This window comes from Tamandua tetradactyla, chromosome 13 (genome assembly GCF_023851605.1).
Source record: "Tamandua tetradactyla isolate mTamTet1 chromosome 13, mTamTet1.pri, whole genome shotgun sequence".
Lineage (NCBI taxonomy): Eukaryota > Metazoa > Chordata > Mammalia > Pilosa > Myrmecophagidae > Tamandua > Tamandua tetradactyla.
This window is the reverse complement of record NC_135339.1, coordinates 49,752,865-49,779,831: the sequence shown is the minus strand read 5'-3', so window position 1 is coordinate 49,779,831 and position 26,967 is coordinate 49,752,865. Positions and strand designations below refer to the sequence as shown.

The 26,967-nt window shown below is 38.1% G+C and overlaps 1 protein-coding gene across 3 annotated transcripts in view; it reads left to right on the top strand.

The window, feature by feature from the left end:
* SLC16A12 (solute carrier family 16 member 12) overlaps positions 1–18,095 on the top strand; it is an 80,149-nt gene extending 62,054 nt beyond the window's left edge. For all 3 annotated transcript variants that reach the window (XM_077125377.1, XM_077125375.1, XM_077125376.1), the window contains 5 exons: positions 4,016–4,119; positions 7,168–7,311; positions 9,061–9,640; positions 12,189–12,448; positions 15,062–18,095. In XM_077125377.1, the coding sequence (XP_076981492.1) occupies positions 4,016–4,119; positions 7,168–7,311; positions 9,061–9,640; positions 12,189–12,448; positions 15,062–15,324 (1,351 nt within the window). In that variant the 3' untranslated portion in view covers positions 15,325–18,095. The remainder of the gene's footprint in view (positions 1–4,015; positions 4,120–7,167; positions 7,312–9,060; positions 9,641–12,188; positions 12,449–15,061) is intronic.
* Positions 18,096–26,967: the final 8,872 nt, after the last annotated feature.

The following is a 26,967-nucleotide window of genomic DNA, read 5'->3' as shown; positions in this document are numbered from 1 at the left end:
CAACATTAGCTGAGTACTTACTTTGTGTTCATTGGCATGCTTCCAAGCACATTTGTTGATTAAATCATTTACTCATAACAACACAGAGGTTAAGTGTCCAACTTTCCATAATTAGCAAGTGGCAGTGCTTTTTACAACTAGGCAACACTCCCTTTTAAATAATTTCCTTTGTTAACTTAGTGCATAGCTTCATTAACCAACGACAGGTCTTTTAACAAATGGCAGATGTTTTCAGCACCCAGCTTCTACAGGAGCCAGAAACAGAATTTCATAGCAGAGTGGCAAGAAGAACAGTAAGAGGTTGGCCTCTTGAGAGAAAGTATTTTTGAAAATGTCATTTCATAACAGATGAAGCTTGGGTGATATTTTGTTTCCACATTCCTATGAATGGAGACCATGAAACCTTGGAAGGCTATTAGGAGTTGTTCACAACTACAGCATAATCTAGCCTACTCTAATTGATACTTTCATTTTTACCAAATGCTTGTTTTATAAATAAGGAAACAGACTCTGAGAGATTAAAAGGCTTTATCAAGTACCCTCAGTTATCCAGAGTGATAATCAGTGATCAGAACACAGCTCTCCTGATGTCTGTAATTCTACAAGCATCCCAAAGAAAGATCAAAATTACTTTCAGAGTGAGAAACACATGTACACACAAAAAAAACTTGTTTAGAAGGCATAAAACATGACGTTTTATCATTTAGAGAGTTCTATGGTACTTTTTACTTTGGAGAACAAATAATAAGTGACTTAATATTCCTTCATGGTCCATGAAAGTCATAATCATTCAGAAGTGTGTGTATGTGAGGGTTATTGAAAAGTTTACCTCTGCAAGTCTGTTCACATGTTTAGATAAGAATCTCAGGTGTTATTTTTTAATTTTCACAACCCTAAAGTACTTTGATATGTCTGGTTCAAGTCAGTTCAGAAAATAAAACAAGATTAAAAAAAAAAAAAGTCACAAGTGACAAACATAGTCACACAAATGCTAAATTCCCCCCCAAAGATTTAGTGAACAGAAAAAATTATGATTTTAAATTCCAGAATATCTTATCTTCTGGGACCCCTTTCCTTCAGTTGTCCTTCATTTTTCCTGCATCGCCAGCATCATTTCTTCCTACTCTTTCCTTCTGCCTATAAACATAGTCAGATTCTTCACATCTCTACCTCATCTAGGCACATGTTTCTATCTAGCTACCATCAGTCTTCTTTATTTTTTCATTCATACTTAGTGTCTACTCATCCATTTCACTTCCTTATCTTCTGGTTGCTTCTCTACCAATGCTAATCCTCCTCCCTTCATCCCTCCCTCGCATTCAAATATTTAATGAGCACCCAGTAAATGCCAGGTACTGTATTAGACACTTGGGATTCAATATGAGACAAGGCGGACATGGTCTTTGCTATCATAGAACAACCAGAGCAAGTGTAGTGGAGGATGGAAACAAACACAAAGGGAATTGCAATATATGCAGTAAGTGTCCAGGGTGCAATGGGAACATGTAGGGGAGGATGTATCAGCACAGATGAGGTTGTCAGGAAAGGCTTCCTGGAAGAATTATCTATTATATTGAGACTAAAAGAATGAAGGAGGCTGGGAGGCCATTCTAGAAAAGAAGGAACCTTTTATGGCTCAGAGATGTGAAAAAGCATGGGGGCATGTTGAAGGAACAAGTGTCACTTGGTCTTTCTTGCAGGGTGTGCAGTCAGCAGGAGACCTGCAGCTGTCAGTGCCCTTAGGGTTGGGGCAGCCTCTCCCAAGAGTACGCACTTGCTGGCTGTCCACTTCCAGTGACTGATTGAGGGAGCATAAAGGCCCAGCCATTTCATTTGTGGTTAACTGAGATTTTGTCGGGCCTGCATGGCAATTTAACTTCTTCCTCTGCCTAGTGCTGCTTCCCTCCCCTTCCTACTATAAATGTTGATCCCTCCTATACATGCCAAACTCCATCCCAGAATCTGCTTCTTGAGAACTCAACCTGGACTTAGACCTTAGTTCCCTATCCTTTTCCCTTTTCTCTTCTTAACATCAGGGCCAGCAACATAATTGTGGGACTCAGTGCACAAAGGAAATATGAGATCTCTTGTTCAAAAAGTGAGAAAAAAAGTATCATTAAAGGCACTAAAATATAAATGTTTTCCTATCTTCAGTGGTCTCTCTAAACTGGTCATGCTGTTTTCAATTTGCTATTTAACGTTTTCCTAAGTAAAGAAAAATTAAAGTTATTACCATCATTTTACTCTTCAATGCCAATTTTAAATGTAAATATAAGAGCATATAACTATGTGTACAATTCCCCAAATTATACAGTTTGTTTTTGTAGCTCATATATGCATATTGTAGCTCATATATTGCATTTTTACCAGAGAGTGCAACCCCTGAACAAAACTATCGCAACTGTTTTTATTTCACTTCTTGATATGGGCTCATTCTATCAACACCCTCTGCCTTTGGCTTTCTGGTAGATAACTCTATGGATTAACCTGTGGATAATCCCTTTCCTTCTATGCCATCATTTTCAACATAAGCTGTTGGCTAATAGAGGGAAGTAACATGAATAAGAAAAGATACGAGTTTCCTTAGCTATTCAGGTTTCTTAGAGCACCATTGCCTGCTTTCTGCATAGGAATCAAATTCTAGTTCAAAACGATGTGTGGCCTCTTTCACGACTTCAGATCCTACTTCCTTCCCCCCACCCCCACCCCACGCTTACTGAATTATAGATGTAACACACATATACATTGTACTAGCTTTGAGTATCATTGAACTCCTGTGCATTGTGGGGCCACCAGAATTCTGTGCTTATGAGGCATTTCTAAGGCTATATGCAAATGGCATGGCAAAAAAACCATGGGCACATATATTGTGCTTATATACTTTGTTCATGTACTCATGAATTAGGACACCATGAGTGAGACACATTCCAAGTTGTGCAGTTGTATGGTAGTGCAAATGATTACTTCTGGTTCACTTTTGCTTTTTCTCCCAAGTAATTATCTTTATTTTTCAACATGAAAATTTCTCTTTTTGTTTTACTCTGTCTGTCTGTCTACACACAGGTATGCACACACAAGTCTTTCTGATTATGTAAGAAATATGTGCTCATTGTAAATGTAGAATAAAGACAAAATGATCAAATAATTTCTCATCTTTCACATATAATGGTAGGTTACATTTTAGTGTATATCCTTTCAGGCATTTTCTACTTACACTACATGTTTTTCCATGAACTATGTTTTTTATAAAAATAAGGCCTTATTTTATGAACTATGTTGTAACTTACTTTTTAAACATTATGTTATAAATTTATTTTCAAATCAATAAATGGAAAATATTTCATTATAGTGACATGCCTCATTTATTTAACCATTCCTTTACTGATAGACAATTAGGTTGTTTATAATATTTGTATGTTATAAATAGTTCTCCAGAATATATTCTTTTAGCATATTCCATATTACCATCATCATCATCATTATCTGATTGTGATCTTTGGATAAATATTAGAGATGAAATTGCTGGGTGATGTATAACTCTTTATTGCTAAATTTTAACTTGTAAACAACTTCTTAGAAGTTACAGATATTAGCAAAACATTAAGATGAATAAGAAAAAATTTATATTTTTTTACCTATCTTTTCTGTAAAGCCTTCTAAAAGCAGCAGTCTAGCCACTGGGCTTTAGAAGTCCCTCTGGTGGCTGAAAACTTATTCTTTTTATCCTTCAGAATGGCCCAAATAGACAGCTTCTAATTTCCCACTTATTACTGTACAGTAATATAACACAGAAAACAGATTAAAACCCATGTGGACTGGAACAGCTGCTTGAACCAAAACCTTTTTTTTTTTTTGCATAGGCAGGCACCAGGAATTGAAGCCGGGTATCCGGCATGGCAAGCGAGAACTCTACCTGCTGAGCCACAATGGCCCACCCTGAACCAAAACTTTAAGTTCTGGTTCAAACCCATGTACATCCACCTTCTATATAAAATGCTTATATTATGTTTTTCAGATGTATCTCAATTTTCTTTGTGGAGTTCCAGACATACTTCTCCCAGGATTATGCACAGACAGCGTGGATTCATTCCATTGTAGACTGTGTGACCATGCTCTGTGGTGAGTATCACTTATCAGGGATAGACCATTACTGCCTAGTCTTAAACTGTACATGACAATGACATTCCACTACCTTTGATTACCAGTTTTGCTAAAGCAGAAAGGCAATGTTGGAAATTGGATAAGGCTATATAAAAAGAAAATATCCCTCCTACATCCGCCAAACCCAACCATAATTGCTTTGGAATTAATGGCCTTGGCTGATGTCAGATGGAACAGGTAGTTACAATACTCAAAAGGACACAGACTATTTGGCCTTTTATACAGAGAAGTGGCACTGAGCATCAGAGGACTTTTGCTAATTTTGGAACTAGTTTACCATATAGTATATGCTTGCCTTCTCTCTTTCAAATACTGTGGCCTCCTTGTTTTCCAGCCTTGTGTAAGCATTCATTGGATAGCTCCATTAGCTATTTCTATATAATCTCCATAAATGATTGCTAACAGTACCTACATCACATCTCAAGTTGCTTTCATTCTGTTCTCTTCCTAGAGATTTCAAAATTTAACTTATGAATTTCTTAATTTTTCATGAACATAAATCTTTATGCTTAGAGAAGTATTGGGAAAGAATAAGATAATGCAGTCATGAGCTAAACACATTCATTATAACCATAATTTCATTCAAGAAATCCCCTAAAACTATGGAGGGTGTATAAGGTATTCTCGAAATTCATTCACTCTCTCATTCCATCTATACAGTAGAGGAGGACAGACCTTGAGCATTTTCCTTTTTTTAAATTTCAAACTAAGTTTATTAAATTGGTATCTTAGAGTTTCTGAGATTGGATAAAATTGAAAGGATCTATTTACCACCTAGACCCATTCATTCCTTTTTGTTTAGATGAATCTCCAGTATTTTAGAAAACTATTAGCTCAGTAGCAAAAGGGAAATACTGTATTAATTTGATAATTTTAGATTAATGCAGTAGCATAAATAATTTCTTCTGATTCCATTTTATGTACTGACATTTATTTTTAGTAGAAGATGTATATACTGTGGAATTGAGTTGTGCTAAAATGTTTTTCTTTGGTTGGGAGGAATTTGAGAGCAATTCTAAGACAAAAAGCAGATTTCATTAGAAGGCTAAGTTGACTCTTTCAACTGATAACACTGAAGGGGTTTATGGGATCAAAAATTCATATATTTGAGTGTCCTGTACTGCCTTTTTTTTTTTTTTTTACCAGTTAAATAATCACTTGGTTTTGGGGGTCATATTATTAGTCACAGCCTTTGTATCTGCATGCCAAGAGAGCCATATTGTCTTTCTCATAGACTACAGATGACTTTTTCCCCTCACTGTTATCTTCTGGAGAGTATTTATAATCTCTAAAAGAGGAGTCAGTGGCCTTAAGAGACTAGTATGGTTGTGATGCCCATGTGCCCATGCAAATCCTGAGCTAAAGCAGGGTCATGTCAGAGCAGCATATTTATATTCCATGCAAGGCCTTGAGATGTGTTGTATCCATTGCCATGTACCTGCATGCTCACCTAGTAACATTAGATGAATTCAGAGTATGGAAAAAAAGGCTGCAGAGTTACATCTAATATACCCTTTGTGAACAGATTGCCCCTATAACAGAGAAGGGAACATTTTTCATTGAGTTTGGTGTAAATTTTGTCAATTTCTAACAACCATAGCAGCAGCAGCCTGGAGAATTATATATATTCAAGAGATATGCTCACTCCTTTTCTCCAGAGGTTGTATAAATAGCCAGTCACCCATGCACTATTTTAACTAGACAGACAACACTGGATTGATGTATGATTCTGTCATATACATTTGAGTCACGTCTCAATTTCTACCTAATCAATACAAAACTTATCATACTCCACAGACACCAAGAGAATTGGCTCTTCTGATCTTGCTATTAGGAGTACTACTGTCAGTATGAATTGTTCCTTAGAAAGAAACTTACATTCCTTCTGCACCCATCACCCTTGCCATCAATTTGGGCACATGGGCATCACAACCATACTAGTCTCTTAAGGCCACTGACTCCTCTTTTAGAGATTATAAATACTCTCCAAAAGATAACAGTGAGGGGAAAAAGTCATCTGTAGTCTATGAGAAAGACAATATGGCTCTCTTGGCATGCAGATACAAAGGCTGTGACTAATAATATGACCCCCAAAACCAAGTGATTATTTAACTGGTAAAAAAAAAAAAAAAAAGGCAGTACAGGACACTCAAATATATGAATTTTTGATCCCATAAACCCCTTCAGTGTTATCAGTTGAAAGAGTCAACTTAGCCTTCTAATGAAATCTGCTTTTTGTCTTAGAATTGCTCTCAAATTTCACCCAGAGTACCAGGGTAAAATAACCCTGCACTCCATGTCAGGAGCTATACTTCTTGTGGCTTTGGGCATGTAATGTTCCCTTGAAATACAACCCTTCTGTGGTCTCCTCAAGCTTTGATTAAATCCATATGTTCTGAGGGTAACACAATTCTGATACATTGGCAAACCACAAGTAGAGTGAAGCCCAGCAAGATGTTACTATGTGCATGAAGTATTTCCCTAGATTTTCTGGGTTTGATGTCTCACCCACAGAGGTCCTGAAGCCTGAAAGCTATTTCATACTATGGAACTTATATATGATACTTCTCCTTAGCCTTTTCCTGTATAACACTGTTGGCCACACAGTGCTGTCCACTTTCCTTCTCCACTGACTAACTATCATCATTATTGCTAATAGCGTGTGGTCAACGCTATGTAAAACATACAAGGCACATCCCTGTATGAGTGATATGTAGTTTAAATAGAGTTGGCCCATTATTTTTAAAATATCCAGTAGTCCTGGGATTATGTCTGTAATAGAATGGAGAAGAGGAATGAGCACTGAAATGCAATTCAGTAGACTTGGGTTCTAATTCCAGCTCTGCTACTGCTACTTATTCTCTGTGTGACCATAAACAAGTCACTTCTTGTCTCTGGGCTTCAGTTTCGAAATCTGTAGAATGAGTGGAGTGGGTGCAATGCTCTGCCAATGTAACACCACCGTCTTTTCACACTCAAGATCCTTCTGTTTATTTGTTTTTGAAGCTCCACTTGGGAGTGTTGTCAGTAACCATTTATCCTGTCAAGTGGGAATCATGTTGGGTGGCTTGATTGCATCTGCTGGTCTCATCCTGGGCTCATTTGCCACCAGTCTCAAGCATCTCTACCTCACTCTGGGAGTTCTCACAGGTAAGGGTACTTTGTACCACTTGTCTCACCCTACCTGAATTCAGAGTTACTAATCCCATCAACAGAGCAGTAATTCGTAACATATTCATTTTGTCAGATATATAATTTAGCTGACCTAGCTTATGTCTGCCTACCTAACAGTTAAACAAAAGAGCTAGATATGCAATTTATTGCTCCATCCTACTGAAAATGTATCACCACTCTTAAATCAGCCACATGATAAAAGTAACTGCTGGCTTTCCCTTTGGCAGCAGTGTATGGTCAAGATTCTGTACTCAGAAGAAGCAAGATATTACCTAGGGTGACATAAATTTTCAGTAATGAAATTCTTTCAACATCTTTGCCAAGACACTAACATAATAGTCAATCTGAGTTGCCTCTGCTTCATTGTGAAGATTTTTGCCTGACAAATGGGGGTTTCCAATTTAAAAAGAATGCCCCTTGTGAATATTCTTATATAATACACATTCTTGTGCAATGCTAGGGAAGTATCGTTTTAAAGAATCATAAAGAATCCCATGCAACAAGAAGCAACACATGTGCATTCCATGAATCATACTTAGGGAGACTGCATAGGGTGAATGAAGATGGGGTAGCAATCCCCATCTTCCCTAACTATCCCCAACTGGGGTAGCAATTTACCCCTTCAGTTAAGGGGTGTTGAGAGTAGCACTAGCTCCTGTCCAGGCACCATGCCATCAGGGTAGCATGAATCAGGCCCATTAAAGACTTTAATCCCATAATGATGCTACAGATCTGGCTCTGTCAGCTAAATAAAGTGTCTGCCCTTAATAAGCCAAAGTGCCCAGCTGGTAGGGTGACCAGTCACCCCAGTTTGCCTGGCATTGTCCCAGTTTTAGTGTTGAAAACTTTACATCCAAGCAACCCCTCAATCCAGGCAGATCTGGATGGTTGATCTCACTATGCTATAGACAGAAACTGTAGCTGAAGGTGGTATATCCTTTTCCATCCCTGGCATTTGAGATGTCATGAAATCAAGCGTAAAGGACTTCAGATTTTCTTGATTTAAAAAGGAATAGAAGCTAAAAATCTTTAAAAGCTTTCTGGACTGTTACATTTTTCTGCCTGATCTTGGAGAATATTTTCAGTTGTTATGTTCATATATAAAATGGGCATAATGTTTCCCAACTATGTAAAATTACTCTGGAACTTTCAAGGAGTCAGATACGCTGTTTAAACCCAAATTGCAGAATCGTCCAGATGATAAAAGTTATGTCTTCACAGGTAGTCTTCACTTGAGGCAATTATCTGGACAATTTAAGTCAAAAACAAAAGAAGGGAAAATAAATAGCTTTGATCAGAAATATCAAGATTTCCTAGTAATTCAAATTTAGTTTATATAATGATTTTTAAGTTCTTTATTTCCTTTTTTTTTTTTAACATGGGCAGACACTGGGAATCAAATCTGGATTGCCAGCATGGCAGGCAAGAACTTTGCCTGCTGAGCCACCGTGGCCCACCCTAAGTTCTTCATTTCATTTTAAGAAGTCATATTTTCTTAACGTTTTTCTTCTGAAGAAGAAAATCATAAATGCTATACATTCCAAATTGTGGATGACGGGTGAGAGGAGACTCATTTTCAGTTTGGTGTAGAAAACAGCTTTAAAATTGTTTAACAGAAGGTCAAATTCTCTTTCATTGTAATAATTTTATTCAGAGATTTTATCTCTTGTTAAAAGATAAAAGCCCATGGTGTACTAGCACTCATAGAGTTCTGTTTATTCCTAGGTCTTGGATTTGCACTTTGTTACTCTCCAGCTATTGCCATGGTTGGCAAGTATTTCAGCAGACGGAAAGCCCTTGCTTATGGAATTGCCATGTCGGGAAGTGGCATTGGCACCTTCATCCTGGCCCCTGTGGTTCAGCTCCTTATTGAACAGTTTTCCTGGCGGGGAGCATTACTTATTCTTGGGGGCTTTGTTTTGAATCTCTGTGTTTGTGGTGCCTTGATGCGGCCAATTTCTCTTAAAGAAGACCAGACAACTCCAGAGCCGAACCATGTCTGTAGGACTCAAAAGCAAGACTTTAAGCAGGAGACTCCTTGTTCATCTCTGACAAAACAGTGGGTGCATACCTGCCTTTGTGGCTCTATGCAGCAGGAATACAGTTTTTTATTGATTCCAGACTTTGTTGTGTTAGCCATCTCTGTTCTGTTTATGGCTTATGGCTGCAGCCCTCTCTTTGTGTACTTGGTGCCTTATGCTTTGAGTGTTGGAGTGAGTCACCAGCAAGCTGCTTTTCTTATGTCCATACTTGGGGTAATTGATATCATCGGCAATATCACCTTTGGATGGCTAACCGACAGAAGGTAAACTCTGTGAAATCATATTGCCTCCCACCAGTGCCTTTAAGCCATGAGTTTCCCTTCATCCCTTCCCTGTTACTCTGTTATTCTACAGAATATAGAGGTCTGAATAATGTTAATAAACCTTCAGCAACTCCTTTGTTGGTTCTTCTGGATCAGTGATTGGCAAACTCTGTCTGTAATAGGACAGATAGCAAATATTTTCGACTTTGTGGGTTGTATGATCTTTGGTGCAACTATCCATCTCTGTTGTTGCACAAAAGCAGCCATAGATAACATGAAAACAAATGAGAGTGACTATTGCTCTGAGACATGGGCACTGAAATTAGATTTCATGTGTCACAAAATAGTCTTTTTTATTTTGTTCAATCATTAAAAAATGTAAAAGCCATTCTTATCTCATGGATTGTGCAAAAAATGATGGTGGAATATAGTTTGCCAATCCCTGTTCTAGATGTTGGTTTTTTTTTATTGTGAAATATAACACAGATACAAAAAAGCAATAATTTTCCAAGTACATTTTAACAAGTAGTGATAGAATAGATTTTAAAGTTTGATACGGGTTTCAGCTCCACGATTTTTTGTTTTTTCTTCTCCATAGTAATAGATTTTATTTTTTTACTTTTTTAATTGTATAATATAATATATATACAAAACAAAGAAACAAAAAGCAATAGTTTTCAAAGCACTCTTCAAAAGTAGTTACATGACAGATCCCAGAGTTTGTCAGGGGCTACCATACTATCCTCTCAGATTTTTCCTTTTAGCTACTCCAGAATATAGGAGGCTAGAAGGAATAAATGTATTTTTATCATCACAATTGACTTTTTTTTTCTTTTTTGTGAAAAACAACATATACACAAAAGAGCAATAAATCTCAAAGCACAGGACAACAATCAGTTGTGGAACAGACTTCAGAGCCTGGCATGGGCCACAAGTCCACAATTTTAGGTTTCCACCTCTAGCTGCTACAAGATACTGGAGACCAAAAGAAATATCAATCTAATGATTCAGCAATCATATTCATCCATTAAATTCTACCTTTTTTGTGTAACTCCACCATCACCTTTGATCTTTCTATCCCACTCTTTAGGGGTATTTGTGCCTATGACCTTTCTAATATTTGGGCTATGGCCATTCTAATCTAGGTGGTTTTAATTGGAGAAGGTATGGGGTATTTATTTAAATTGGAGAGCCTAAAGTACTAAAGGTGACAGATTTAATTCCATTCTAAATCAAGTCAGCCCCCAGGTAAAACAACTTCTAGCTGAGTATGTGGTGTTCAGTTCTTGTGAACCAGCCTAGAGAATGGCTGGTGATAAGAGAGGAGTAAAAGCCAGTCTAGGCAGGAAGATCGATACAATAATAACACATTATCTGTAGCTCAGTATTTATGTTTGGTAGTGCACATAGGGAATGCTTTCATTACAATTGTAGGCTTAGAAGCCACAGTTATAAGAAATCTACTGAATAGATTATTCAGCAAAGGCTCATCTATTTGGGCTGAAGACAGTAAGCTATGTATACTCTCCTAATTGATGGACTCCTCAACCTTGTGCTGTGACCATGGAAAGCTTTCCTCATTGTGGCTTCTCACATTTAATGTCCATTCCACATTTTTAATGTATAAGAAAGAAAAGAAAGTGTAAGGGAGTGCTTTTTACTGAGTTATACTCAGCCTGGTATAGATGTGATGATGGGGTCTGTAGTCTGAGACTTATAAGACCCACGCTCTTGTCCTCCTGTTTAGCCTTGTGGCCCTAGTGAAATTTACCTAACCCTTCAGAGCCTCAAGGCTCTTCATCTGTAAAATGGACCAATACAACATTTGCCTGTTGACCTCATAGCATTTTGTGAGGCTCAAATGAGGCCATGTGTGGAAAAATGTTTGTAAGGTATAAAGTACACTCCAGATATAAACTGTGAGTGGTGACATAGTACGATGTCTTTGAAATAACTGATAACATAGATGAGTTTGGAGCTATTGATAGTAATGGAAGTACCACCAGGGAGATCTTAATATAAGACTTAGTCCGAGTAAAAGAACTTCACCATCCTAGAAAATTACTTTAATATTTTCATATTCTAGTTTCCCCTTTGTAAAACCATTTAGTTTATTGGGCATCTATGATATGTGAGACATCAGTGGATTACATCTGTGAAAGCACATACTATGGTACACTACTAGAAAATATTAGTCTCTTGATACACTACATATTATTTTACAACTATCCTTAGAGGAATCCTATGGGATAGGTTATTTTTCATTTTACAGCTAAAGAAATTGAGGTTAGAGTTAGGCAGTGAGTAGGTGATAGAACTGGATTCGAATTTAAACATTTCTAATTTTCCACTAAACTGTGCTTCCTGGGGAGAAGAATTCTTGCATTTGCATATACCAAAAGAAAGAGAGGGAGACAATTTAGATTATATGCAATGGGGAGCCATCTCCACAAATAACTGCAATTCTTGTTGTTGCAAGGCCATGGTTCTAAAGTTCTTAGATAGCACCTATGCATGCCACACTCATTCTTGTCCTTCATATCCACAGGTGTCTGAAGAATTACCAGTATGTTTGCTACCTCTTTGCCGTGGGACTAGATGGGCTCTGTTATCTCTGCCTCCCAATGCTTCAAAGTCTCCCCCTGCTCGTGCCTTTCTCTTGTACCTTTGGCTACTTTGATGGTGCATATGTGACCTTGATCCCAGTAGTGACTGCAGAAATAGTGGGGACCACTTCTTTATCATCAGCACTTGGTGTGGTATACTTCCTTCATGCAGTGCCGTACTTGGTGAGCCCACCCATTGCAGGTTAGTTTCCAGAGAGAACCCCCAACCATCTCTTCTCTTTGTTGTATTGATGTGAAAACAGCAAACCCACACGCAGACATTGAGAATGATTTGAGAGAAGAGTGAAGGAGAGAACTAAAGCGAAGGCCACCAAAAACATCATGATCTTGCTCATATCCTTGGTTTATAATCTTCTTCCAACCAAGTGGGAACCTTAGCCTACCTGGAAAGAAAAAGTCCCAAATTAGGGTCTTGATTTCATTCCATACTAATGATGAGAGCAATGGAATGGAACAGCTGTTCAGACTTATTAATAAGTAAAACACATTCAGAGCAAAGTCTAGCAGGAGTACAGATTTCCAGTATGGGATGGTGGGAGATGAGGCTGAAATAACTGTGGGTATCAGAGTGGAGTGGCTTAAGTGCCAGGCAGATTCTGAGGCTCCATATATTCTTCAGAGTTTACAGATAGTATTAAAATTTATGTGCAAAGGGGTAATATGGTGAAGAGCATATTTTAGAAAATGTGATCTAGCATTTGATGTAGTAATTTGGGGAAAAGGCATTTAGGATTTCCTTCTAATAGCTCAGGAGTGAACTGAAACAGATTTGAACCTGGGCTGTGGCAGCAGAAATGGTAAAGAACTCTGTAGCAAGAAGGAAGTTGTGAGAAAAAAAATCAACTGGATATAACATTTGGAGGTGGAGGAGAGAAAGGAATCAAAGACAACTTAGAGAAAAATGGCACAGTTGAAAGAAATAAGGAAGGTGAAGGAAACGGCTTTGTCAGAAAAAGAATGAAGTTGATGTTTTAGACATAGTGAGATATTTAAGATACACAGGTGAAAATAAGATATCTAAAATACAGGGGTGAAAATGTCCATCATTTTCAGGATGAAATTTGAGTTTAAGAGGGAGGCCAGAGTTGGATATACAGATTTAGGAATCATTGGATAAAAATCTAGAAAGTCTTGCAAACTGTAAAACGCTATAGAAATTTAAGGTACTACTAAACAAATAATTTAACAAATATTTTTTGTTTGCTTATAGTCAGCACTAGTTTAGCACCGGGATATAACAGCAAACAGGGTCAGAAACTGTTCCTACCTTCCTGGAGCATGGAATCTAGACTAGTGTCTCTCAGAGGGAACATCTAGGACTGACTGAATCAGGATCCCTTGGGTGCCCTTGTTAAAATGCAGATTCCTTGCCCCTCCCACCTGTGACCTGAATCTTTGGGGTTGAGTTCCAGGAATCTACACTTTCGACCAGCTTTCTTGTGAGGCCCATGTACACTAAAGATTGAAGAATAACTGGTTCAGATTATTAGCCTAAATTAAAACTGAGAGAGTGAACAAGGTCTCTGAAGATAGGCAAAAAACAAATCAGCCAAACATTTACCTAGAAGGAAGGGGGGAGGGGCAGTGGATTTTTTGAGAGAAGGTAGAATTTCTACTATTAGCTGCTGTTGTGAATATACATTTTGGGTATATTTCTAAACCCCAGCAATTGCTAAAGCAGCAAACTGGGGGAAACTGGCTCTTGACTGCTGTAATGAAAATTCCTGGTCACTTTAAATTCCACAATAAAAGACTATATGTTTATACTTTATATTTTGAAACTGTCCCCCAAATGCTCCCATATCCTCCCATTATAGCCAATTTTAGTGATCATCAACCTTTAGGAGCAAAGACTGCAAAAAAAGGACCCTGAAAGTCTGTTAAAAGTCACAGAATGCAAATAAAATTGACATTCCTGGATTCTTCCAAATCTATAGCCTTCATTTTGGAAAATCAGACATTATACACAATGCTTAGAATTGAAGGTGAATTCTTATAGTAATATTTCTCTTATTTAATTACCTTTGAAAAGACAACTTTCTACTCAGTTTCTTCTGTTTGGTGCTACAGAAATATTCTAGTAAAAAAATTACATGGTAATTAAAATATTCTAGAGTAGGTTGAATTGTAGGAAACTTTCTGGGGCTTTTAATAGTCTTCACGTGCCATTTTTACTCTTTGTTCCTCAAAATTTAGATATGGAATAGATGTGGATATTAATTTGTTGCAAAAGGAGATAAAGAAAAAATCAGTAGTTACAGAATTATGCCTTCTGAAGTTTGCATCTGTGACTTCTAGGATGGCCCAAATTTCTGATTTTCAGTCTGGAAGGGTGTGATGGTTGGATTCAGTTGGAAACTTGGATTTCTTTAAAGCCTTTTATGTTACTCCAGTAGCCAGTGTATGGGTGATGGGAATACTACTAACATTTTTCACTATTTTCTTCTCATAGCACTCGATATAAATTATCCTGGGTTCAATACTTTGAATAATGCTATTTTCATCTTTTCTACTAGATTTCATGGGTTTAATAATATACGTATTGCATTATTAAGTATATGACATTCTTCCAAGCATTGAACATATAACCACAGTCGATTCATTTTAGAAAGTTTAGAATAGAATGGATTTTTCAGGTGCCACATAATATTTTTATGTGATCTGCCTTTTGTGTTAAAATTTAAATGGTGGTGGTAGTAATCCATTGTTATTATCCCTACAAATTATTAGATTTGGGAATGGGTAAATTGAATTTTTAACTTAATAGTATAATTTTGCTGTTGTTTGTTAACAGGATGGCTGGTGGATATGACTGGCAGCTACACTGCAGCATTTCTTCTCTGTGGATTTTCAATGATATTTAGTTCAGTATTGCTTGGCTTAGCTAGACTTGTAAAGAAGATGAAAAAAACTAAGCTGCGGTTCCTTGCTAAAGAATCTGATCCCAAGCTGCAGCTACTGACCAATGGATTGATGGCTTATTCTGTAGCAAGAGAATTAGATCGGAAGGACTGTGAATTTGTGGCCACAGCAGTGACTGGTTTTAAACCCACATGACCAATGGCCTTGAGCCAGGAATCTTCAGGGCTGGGAGAGGTGGGGCTGTTGGATTGCATTGTACATGATTCTGAAGCATTTTATTTTGGCAGAGGCATTGCCATTCAAAAAACTTATTATTTTATTTGTTACATTTTTATAGAGGAAAACAGCAAATAACAAAGAAAAATGGTCTGGCCTAGAATTTCCTTGTTTGGAGATATTTACTCACACTTGAAATCATTGCATCTTTTGGGCAATGAGTATCGCTTCATGGGAAATATAAGCTGATGTAATTGGCTCTAATTAGGGATGATTTCATGTCACAAATGAAGCAGGTGCCACTGGGCAGTAAGTTTTGTCCCAAAGTCACTTCTCCTTCACCCTCCCTCCTCAGAACGTAAGGAGAAGCATTCACATGTAAGTGTGCCTACGTTATGCTTTTTGGAGGTTAGCTTGGGTATGGTGGTGGAGGGTGAAGATGTCAAACTCTTCTCATGGTAGAGTTTTTCATTAGGGTTTAAAACAGGATTGCTGAGGAATACTTTAGAGTCCTTGAGGCAATGATTAAAACAGAATGAAAATGTCTTTTTTCTCTTAATCTTCCAATCAGCCCTTGCCTCTGCCAAAGGGTAGATACCACTTTGAGAATCCAAGGAATCATGAAATGTGTGGTTGGGGAATGGACCTTAAAATGTGTCTAGTAAGGTATTCTATTTGTAATTCTACACTGGAAACTGAATCTCTTTTCCTAAGACAATGTCCCAGGCTCAACTCTGTTATTAATACATGCAACACTCTAAATTTGCATGGGTGATTTCGCAATCTTACCTGTAATGTTAATAACACTACAACTCCCTCCCCCCGCCCACTTCTTTTTTCTTCAGAGAAAAGTTCATATTTGAACTGTAGATACATTCCTGTTAGGAACAGAAAAGTGCTGGCAGCATTCCAACCGGGCAGGAACTGAATTCTTGAATCAGCAGGTTTCTGGTGAGCTTTTTTTTTTTTTTTCCAAACCAGACACTTAGGTTCATCATTAACCAAGGCAGGACTTAGGGGTTTTATCTGAAAAATAAAATCTAAAGGTGAGATTCCTTTCTCCCTGTGTTAATTCTTGATCTGATGTCCACTGCTGCTCATCTCTCTATAATCATTAGAAACTTAGTGGACCTTTTCAACGGAATAAGAAGGCATCAGGGGTTAACCTCAGCATTTTAGCACTCTCATTCATTGCAACTTTGGCTAGGGAGGAGAGGGTTAAAAAGGTTAGTGGTTTTACACTTTATAGAACTCTTTCACAAATCTTAACTCATTGAATTATAACAGCTTACTTGTCCTCAAATTCTCCACTTTCCTATTTTTAGAATGAAGATCATTTTTGGGATTATTTTTGAATCTTCAGATTAAAAGGGGAGGACATGGAGAGAAAAGAACAGGACAAAATTCCCCAGCCTGACTCTATACATTTTTTTGTGTGTGTGTATGCTGTATGTTGGGGGTCACATTTCATTCTTTTTCCATGTAACTATTCTGTTATTGCAGCACCATTTGTTGAAAAAAAAAATTGGGGGGGAAAGTGCATGAGCCAAGTATCGAACCCAGGTTTTCTACATGGCAGGCGAGAATTCTACCACTGAACTACCTTTGTACCCCCTCATCTAAACATTTTAAATCCATAGAATTGTAATCCTGAATCCCAAATTATGTTTCACTGTGAATAGGGGCAAGTTATGCACTTGAAAGGAGATTTTAATTATTCAAAAGTTGAAAATATGAAAAGTAAGGAAATATTTTGACCTTGAAGATCATTTAATCCCACTGTCCCCCAAGAGGCCTCACAAGTGCCCTGCCAAGGGTAATGGTCAGGAAACAGCAATGAGGGAGGCTCTGGGCTGACTGAGCATGCTCAGCAAGAGTCATGGCCTATAACTGGACTATTTTGTAAAGTTACATGTCAATACATTACTTTCAGAATGAATAATGACTTGATTTGATGGGAAGAAAACTATAATATTTCATAGTTGTTTTCCAAAGAGAAATTTGAGTGTTATCTATTATCTCCTTACTAAGTTTGAGAATCTAGTTGTGAACCCATTTCCTTTGTCATTTGCAATTTAAAAAATATTTTGAAAATATCTGTAAAAACTAAGAGTTAAAATGAAGTTATATATGTTTGGGATAGCACTTTATACTAAATGCTGTCACTTTTTGAATATTCAAGCCTAAAGATCTTTTGAAATATAAATAGCTATAAATATTCTTATACATATTTTTTCATAGTGATTTCAGAAGAATGTTTTTGTGGTTCTGAAATAGAATTTCTCCAAAGTATTAAGTTTTCATGAAAATCAGCATAGAGATCAGAGCTTTGAAAGATATGTGTAAAAACATTTGGAATATTTTGATTTTATACATGTGAAATTTGCATTTTACTTTCCCTTTTGGAGAAGCATTTTTTGAAAACTAAGAAAAATGAAAATCTTAGAGCTTACCGTTTTGTCATCTACACAAAATTTTACTGTTAAGGTTTCATGTGCCTGTACTGTTCATTTTTTAAATTGAGGGATTCACTGGACTGATGCATTTTGTGGAATCAAGAATAAGACTGGTCAGATATTCTCCATCTCAAATATTCATTTATCTCACTACAAGCTCCACTTTGGAATTGACTTGAGTAGAAAAGCATAAGTTTTATAGCCATACTATACCAGCGGGCCCTTTTATTCAGACTGTAATTTCAATCATAGATCAATTATTTATGCTGAATAAAAAGAGTTTATAGTCATGTATTTGGAAAAACATTCTTCCTTTGTGGGTCTTTAGGCTGTGGGCAAGGGGCTTGAATTGGGTGGTGCATGGGCCTGTTTGGATTATACTAAGACATATTGACATATATAAATGTGGTAAGAAACCAAAATATTTACAAAAAAAAAACAAAAGCATTTATTGAGAACTTCCAATGTGCTAGCTACCATACTAAGTACCTTATAAGAAATGCCTCATATTTAATCCTCATAATAACCTGTATTGTCACCATTTTGTAGACATGGAAACTGAGGATTCAGGTAAATCACTGTTTTCTAGTGCGTATGTAAAACCAGGATGCCATCTGATGCTGGAGCCTGTGTCCTTCCCTTTTTGTCTATTAGAGTCGTTTTCTTATTGGGTTCAAGAAGCTGTTTGGAAACAGGCCCTTCCTTGGGCAGATAAAATCCTTTGGTTTATGCTTCCATCATCCAATTAGTTATACAAGGGAAGATTCTAGATTGGAGATTCCCTTGAGTTTTTCTAAGGAAACTCAGGTTTGGTCAAGACCCTCTATTGCCAGACTAAGTGGTTTAATTTGCTGTTGCTTGATGCAGGCTTCTCTTTGAGAGCATTTTACTTTTTTGGTCAGAGAGCACACTTTGTTCCAAAAGTGAGTTCTACCTTCCACATTACCAAAGTCAGACTTTCTCAGTCAGGAGTGGAGTTCTTTCTGATGTACCTCCCTAATGCCAGTGAGGATGAAAATGGTAATGCTTATTTGTCACTCACCTGCCTTATAGCAATAGGTCTAAATCTGAAATTTCTTATCGAAGTGAAATTGTGTGAATTCAAGATAGATGTCTGAGTTACTCTTCTCCCACTTCAAAATTTAAATCTTTTTTCTTTTTTAATTCCATTAAACATAGATTTTTAAAGAATTTTATTCACATACCATATAATCATTCAATTTTTACAATCAGTGGTTCACAGTATCATCATGTAGCTGTGCATTCATCATCACAATAGATTTTTGAACATTTTCATTACTCCAAAAATAAAAAAGAATAAAAGTAAAAAAAGAACACCCAAAACATCCCATAGCCCCCTCTCCCCTATTATTTATTTGTCTTTTTTTTTCTTACTCATCTGTCCATACACTGAATAAAGGGTGTATTAGTCACAAGGTTTTCACAATCACATGGTCATACCTTAAAAGCTCTATTCAATCATCTTCAAGAATCAAAGCTATTGGATTACAGTTGAACAGTTTCAGGTATTCCCTCTAGTTATTCCAATACACCAAAACCTGAAAAGGGATATCTATATAATATATAAAAATAACCTTCAGAATAATCTCTTGACTGTACTTAAAATCTCTCAGCCACTGAAATTTTATTTTGTTTCATTTCTCACCCCTTTTTCAGTCGAGAAGTTTTTCTCAATCCCATGATGCCAGGACCAGGCTCATCCTTGGGAGGCATGTCCACTTTGCCAGGGAGGTTTACACCTCTGAGAGTCATGTCCCATGTAGGGAGGAAGGCAGTGAGATCACATGTGGAGTTGACTTAGCGAGAAAGGCCACATCTGAGGAAACAAAAGAGGTTCTTTGGGGGTGACTCTCAGGCATTCTCATAACTAGGCTTAGCTGCTTCTTTTCAGAAATAAAGGCAAGCCCCAAGATTGAGGGCCTGGCCCATCAAATCAGCAGTCAGAATATCAAAGACCTGATATTGTGAGAATATCAGGTCTTCCCCAGGTGGGGAAGCTTAATATTTCCACATTTTCCCCCAGTCTCTCAAGGATATTTTGTAAATACTTTAAAATCTTCAGCCCAGATTACTCTGGGATGTATCAGGGCATCACACCATCCTGTACAAACCAACAAAATCTCACTTCCTATTCAAGGCTCTATGTAATTATGATGTTTGAATAAGCATACATGATAAATTAGATAGTGGGCTATTGAAAATACAAATTTTGCACCAAGTAAACATCTCTTCATTTAGTCTCACACAGAAGTTGAAGTTTTAAAATATAGTTAATATTAAATATATATATATGTATATAACCAAACTACTTACATGAACCTCTACGGCTCAGGAGAACTGACCCAACCTCTATAAAATAAATATGCTGAGCCTCAAGATGTGTTTAAAAATGCTTTTTTTAAAAAAAGATTGGCATTTGTTTCCACTCATCCTGGTCTCAGGACAAGGGGAAAACAGGTCAAAGAGAATTTGTACAATTCCCTGGGTCCTACCTCTTCAAGCAAGTCCTGATTAAGGTATAAGCCTGATCTCCCTTTTCCAGAACTGTTAACCTTTGAAAACTTGCTGTGAGAGTGGGTGCCAGAAGCGGGTGTGGTGGAATCTTACTCAGCGTGAACTGGTCCAGGCTTAGCCTTAGGCCTCAAGGGTATAGCGCGGCTAGCTCAGCGGTTCCCAAATGCCTGGGTTTGAGGAGCTTTAAAATCCTGAGCTTCTCTCAGCTTTTAGGAGACCCTGGAGTTGGGGCTCAGGAAGCAGTTTTAGAGGCCCACGAGTGGGCCTAATGAATTAGCAGCAGACTGGGGATCCACCTGGCTAAGCTGCTGACCCCTCAAAGGCCTTCCCGGGCTCTTCAGCCCAGGAGCAAAGCTTAACAGAGCTCAACTGGGGCTAGAGGCAGGAGGTAGCGACTTCCCCCTGAGTACAGGGCCAGTGGCCCCGGGTGGCTTTGCTGTCTGTCTGTCAGCATCAGCTGCATCCACAAGGCACAGTCTCCTCTGGCTGCTGCTGACTGCACTCTTGTTGCAAAGTGTGAGCTGGAGTTAATTAGATTTGTCTTATCTGTTTTGAAATAGGAAAAGTTAAGTATATGTATGTATATATGTATTATATTATTTATTTACACAAGTCTGGATGTACCCCTGGTGTGGGCCTACATTGCACATAAACAACAATTTTGGCTTGGGTGTATCATCTGTGTGCCTGGTGAGAAAAATATTTTCTATTTTTTAAAATCATTTAATGTTTCTGTATGGGGGAGGAGAGTTAAATATAAGTGGTGTGGGCCTGAGGCTAGCACTCTGTGAAACCTTGAATAGTGAAAAGTAAAAGCAGATTAAAAAAAGATAAAAGCTCCCTCCCCAGTCAATGTCATCCTTTACCCTTGATATAGTCAATATCGTCCTTTACCCTTGAGTCAGATTTACCATAATCCTACCCATTTCAGCTTCAGTCATATCTCTACTTGAAGTCTGATCACTTTTTCAGTGTTTTTAACAACTGCTGTATGGGGTGATGCTGACTTTCATAGCTGCAGAACTCTAGCTCTGAGTCTCAGGTATCACATAAATATCCATAGTTCCAGCGAACGAGCAGGTTATATGCAAATAACTCAGCATCTCAGACTTTAGAAGTAAGTTACAACTCAAGAATGGATGTGACTGCTGTAAGAATTTACAATTTGGAAACCTTTACAGTAGGCCTTCCCTTGATGATCTATGCTCTCGCGTACAATTCTCAGGGTTTGCATATTATAGTTAGTCTATATGAGTGAGGCATAATAATATTTGTATTTTTTGTTTCTGGTTTATTTCATTCAACATACTGTCCTCAAGGTTCATTTACCTAGTTTTATGCCTCACAACTTAATTCCTTCTTGTACCCACTTAATAGTCCAATGTATGTATAAACGCCATTTCCTCTTCCATTCCTCGGTTGATGTACCCTTAGGCTACCTCCATGCATTGCAAATCGCGAACACTGCCGCCATAAATATCAGTGTGCAAGTGTCCATTCCTGTTCCTGGTCTCAGTTTCACCAAATATACACCTAACTACAGGTTTGCAGGATCATACAGCAACCCCACCCCTCTTGTGGAGCCACCACTCTGCCCTCCTGAGGGGCTGACCTCTTAACTTCCCTACCAACAATGAATAGGTACATCTCTCCACATTTTCTCCAGCACTTGTACCTCTCTGTTCATTTTTAAAGTTTTATTTACATACCATACAATCTAACCTAAGTAAAAAAAATCAATGGTTCCTAGTCTAATCACATAGCCATGCCTTCACCACCACAGTCTACATGAGGGCATTTCCATTTCTTCCACCAAGAATCCCATATTCGTCCCCCATATTCCCTGCATTTTTGGGGGGTGGTGGTGGTGGATGCATGGTCTGGGAATTGAACCCAGGTCTCCCACATGAAAGGTGAGCATTCTACCACTGAACCACCCGTGCACCCCATATCCCTTGTGTTTTGACATTTAGCTTTAATATATTGCCTTTGTTACAGTCAATGGAAACATTACAGTGTTACTTGAACAGGAGATTTTTATGCTGGTTGCCAAAGCATCTATCAGTGAGAGATAACTGGATTTTTTTCACAGCACTGAGAAGTATTTGGTGGGAGGAGTAGAAAAATATCAAATAATGATAAAACATTGTCATTTAAAAGGAAACATTTTATCATGGAACTTTTCTGACATATACAAGAGTAGAAAGAATGCTATAATGAACTTGATGTACCCATTCCCCAGCATCCACAATTATCTACTCATTACCCCCATTGATGAAGGAATTTCAAATATATTAACATATTGACAGTACATGTCTTCCTTTAGCTGTCTAGGAACAACTGAACTTGGCAAGAATAAATGTATTCATGCAGAGGGTCTGTGGGTGTTTAGTGCCACCTATCAGTGTGCCACATGGCTTCTTACAATGCTGACTGGGATCTCTTTCTTGCTTAACCAAAGGAAGGTTAAGGCTCAGTGTCATCTCCCACATTCTCCATGAGGATCTATCTACCCGGAGACTACAACAGTGTCAAAATAAGTGAAAAGTGTTTTTGAATTCTGGATGACAGTTATAATTATTATTCTTAATTGTTTAAGTATCAGAGGCCTCTTTGAAGGTCTTAGATCTAGGAATGGCCTAAAAAAGCACTTCATTTCTTGAGGAGTTGATATATTGATATTAAAAAGCATCAAAATTGTATTTTAAAATGCATTCCTTCTGACAGAATTTTTTCTTTTGTGATGGCAAGTTAAGCCTTTTCTTGTTGACAGATGTAAGATGAGGTGGGTTAGTGATCCCTAACCCTAGAAGGGTGAGGACTTATTTTCTTCAGAAGTCTTAAGCTCTCTGGTGAGTTGGTTTTTGTAATGGGGCCAGATACAGAGGCTGGGTGTGGGTCAGGGTAGGGAGTGGGGGAAGAGGGGAAAGGAATGAGGAGCAGCCGCTTCGTCTGATTAACTGAGGTTCCAGCAGATACTTAAGGCCAGGTCTTCGGAATCTGGGTCTCCAAATTTGTCATTACCTGCACAAGCAGTGGTGGAAGAATTGGCACATCTATTGACTGTAGTTTCTATGGCTCAAACAGGGGAGAGAAAGACTTTTTGAGAGTTACTAAGCTTACAGTTCTGGTATAAGCATTCAACACTACACTGGAACATGGCCAACAAGGTCCTCCTGCAGAGTGTGCATCTTGCCTCTCTTCTAAACTTCGTGTTGGGACATACTCCCCCTCTCTCATTACAAACAGACCTTCCTGTTCTTCTACGGTTCCTCTAACTGCCAAGCCTACCCTTCCCACCTGCCACCTCAGGGAATTTTGCATATGTTGATCCTTCTGTGCACTCGCTTCTCATCTTCTGGGCCTTAGTTTTAATGTCACTTCCCTGGAGAGTCTCTTTAATCATCTATCTAAATTGCATATCCCATGCAACCACATTATTCTCTCTCATGGCATCCTGTTCTTTTCCTTCAAAGAACATATCTTAATTTTAATTATATGTTCATTTGTGTGCTTATTTTTAAACTTTATCTCCCTCACAAATCTACATGCTTTCTGAGGATATGATCATATCTGCCTTGATAACCACTGACTCCGGTGCCTAACACATAGTAAGGAACTCAATAACTCCTTGATAAATGAAGAAGTAAATGAAAAGAACAAAATAATAAAGAAACTGTTTAACAGACTTGTAACACAAGCTAGGGATGGGGTTGATTGAAGAGTAGGGGTACAGGTTTGCTTAAAGCTGCTCTTGCACTGAGAAGGGATAGAATATGTTAGATGTTCCCAATTCATTGGGTTATTAGAATACCTTGAAGAAGTGTAACATAAACAGCCAGATCTCCAGACATTAGTATCATGGGGCAGGTTTGGGGAAGGGAATAAAGATGCCAAAGAGAAGAGTTGATAGAAAGATATTAAATAATTAAAAATTGTGATTGGGGCCTGAATGTAAAACAGATACCAACATAGACAAGCTTAAATAGCTCTGTTGTGCTCAAATGAGTGGCAGGCCTGGATGAAGCACTGCTTACACAAGGGAGCCCTGGGACATTGGAAAAAGGTGGCGTTTGCATGTCTCATGCAGGAAAAGATGTGGTTTCAGTTACAGGCACTACACAAGCTGCTTTTACATGAAATCTCTACAGACAGGGTTTGGCCAGTTACAGAAGTTCCTGACCAGAGTCTTTCTCCCAGTCCTATTGCCTCCCTCTAACTCAGGGTATTACGGAAAATTAGCAGACAGGACATTTTAAAGAGTTAGTGATAGGAGTTAATTAATCAACAACTTTTTATTATCTCCTCAGAATCTAGCACTGTGTTACATATGATGGGGAATTCTAAAAACACACAGTGCCCCCTCCATAACCTCAAGTTTACGTCATACCTGATAAATTGAAACTAACACAGGTGAGAACACCACCAAGAAGTTGTTAAGTGCTGACCTGTGGCTAAGAGCATGGCATGCTCTAAGGTTTAGTAGAAGAATGCATTATGAACTGGAGAAATGTGAAGCGGTTCCAGGGAATCAGGAGATAGGATTGAACAGGTTGGAATCAGTGTCTGCTCTTTTCAGGCAAAGAGGCTGGGAATGTCGATAGGGGGTGAATGACAACTGCTTTGTGTAGCTACTTACGGTTCTAGCAGACAGCAAAAGCTGATGCAGAATCAAGTGACATTTATTAGGTGACACTAATAAACGTGATGAGGAGGTTCACAAGGGTGTCTTTGGCAGATGGTAAATTTTAGGTTCTACTGGGTTTTGGGGGTTGCATTTGGCTTCTCTAAGCTGAAAGTGGGAATTTTAGGAGCTGGGATAGAGCATGAGTCATACTTTGACATTCACCTCTTAACTCCTTTTTAACAAGAACCATTTGTAAAGTTTTCTTTTCTTAAGGAGTGACGAGTTTAAAAGGCACTGGAAAGCTTTTTAAAAGTGACATGCAGCACTGCCATCTGCTGGAATGAGTGTGAACATCTCCTGGAACTTGTGGCACCTCCAATTGTAGTTCAACCAGACCAGGCCAGCTGCAGAACAAGCGTTAAAGTTTGTTACTGTTTCCTTTTCTCCTGCACCCTGACCCTCTGCTTGTTACCCATCTTCCACTTATTCTTTTCCTCTTTCAGGTACAATTATAGGGAAAAAGATACTGTGTTGCATTTTTCAACATTTTGACTACTTAGGACAGTCTTCTATGTGGTGTGTCAAAATTAATATGAATGATGATTTTGACTGGCCTAACTAGGGACAGCCATTGGCAAAATGTAATTTTTTTCCTTTGGAGATTCCTTCCTTCCGTGGAAACCCAGACTGCCATCTTGAGTTCCATTCTGGTCCCTATGCCAAGTCCTACTAATGTACTGATTTGATGCGAGTTGATAGAGAAATAAAAGTGTAAGATACAATTTCAAATACATGTCAGAAGTCAAATAATGGAAAATGTTGAAAAACATGATTTAGATGATTAGGTTCTGTGGTGATTTGGAAACATAACATCAGGTGTATTATACTATACACAAATAATGATAAATTTAGCAATTGATTTTACTTTGATGTATAATTCCTATGAAATTGGGAGGGATGATATTTATAACTACGATTGCCTTCAAAGGAGAGTAGGTTATGTTAAAATGAAAGACATTTTTGTTGAACTAAGCAACTTGATGAATGTGATTATGCGTAAGTGGGTTCTGTGAGTTTGAAGAAAGAAGTTAGAGAGAACTAAATTGCTCTGCTTAAGAAAAAAGGAAGAATTGGTTCTTGTTCCAGAGGGAGAATAGTAGAGACAGGGAAAGACGGAAAGAAGGCCCAGAAATGTGGCAAGAAGCAGGAATCTGAAGAAATGGTTGGGGATCTTTCCTTCTCTCTGTCAAAAGAACAAGGATTATCTAATATTAAGATTCAAGTTGTTCGAATTCTTATTGTAGATTCTTCTATCTTTTGAAATCTTCTCAAAAAAGTGTTCTTATACACAAATGACCTGTTAATAGTTTTTGCTTTTGTTGGTTACATTTGTTCATTTTGGTTTATGTTTGTTGTTATTGTTTTGGGGTTGAAGCTTAAGGCTGCTAGAGATGAGTATAGAAAAGGGGAAGCATGTGAAGAGAGTTGAAGCTACTCCTAAACCAAATAAATTTCCCATGGAATTGAGGGTTAAGAGCCACTTTCCGAAATCCATGGCCTAGAGCTCAAGGAAAATCCAGGGGATGTTACGTGGCAGGGAGTCTGAGTCTAGTGTAATACTGCTGCTACACTGGGTGTGCTAGTTTGAAAGGGTTGTATACCCCACAAAAGTCATGCCATTTAATCCTGATTCATCGTAGGGTGGAAACCCTTTTCATTAGATTATCTCCACAAAGATGCGGCGTGCCCAATTGTGGGCGTGGCCTTTTGGTTAAATGGAGATGTGATTTCACCCATTTAAGGTGTGTCTTGATTAGTTTACTGGAGTCCTTTAGAAGGGAAAACATTTTTAGAGAAACCTCAGATGCAGATGCTTGGAGAACAGTTGCTTCAGAGCTGACAGAGACTTAGATGTTTGGAGATGCTTGGAGTGCTGACAGAGAGAGCAGATGCCTAGACATGGGTAGAGTTCAGCAGATGTTGCCATGTGCTTTCCCATGAGAT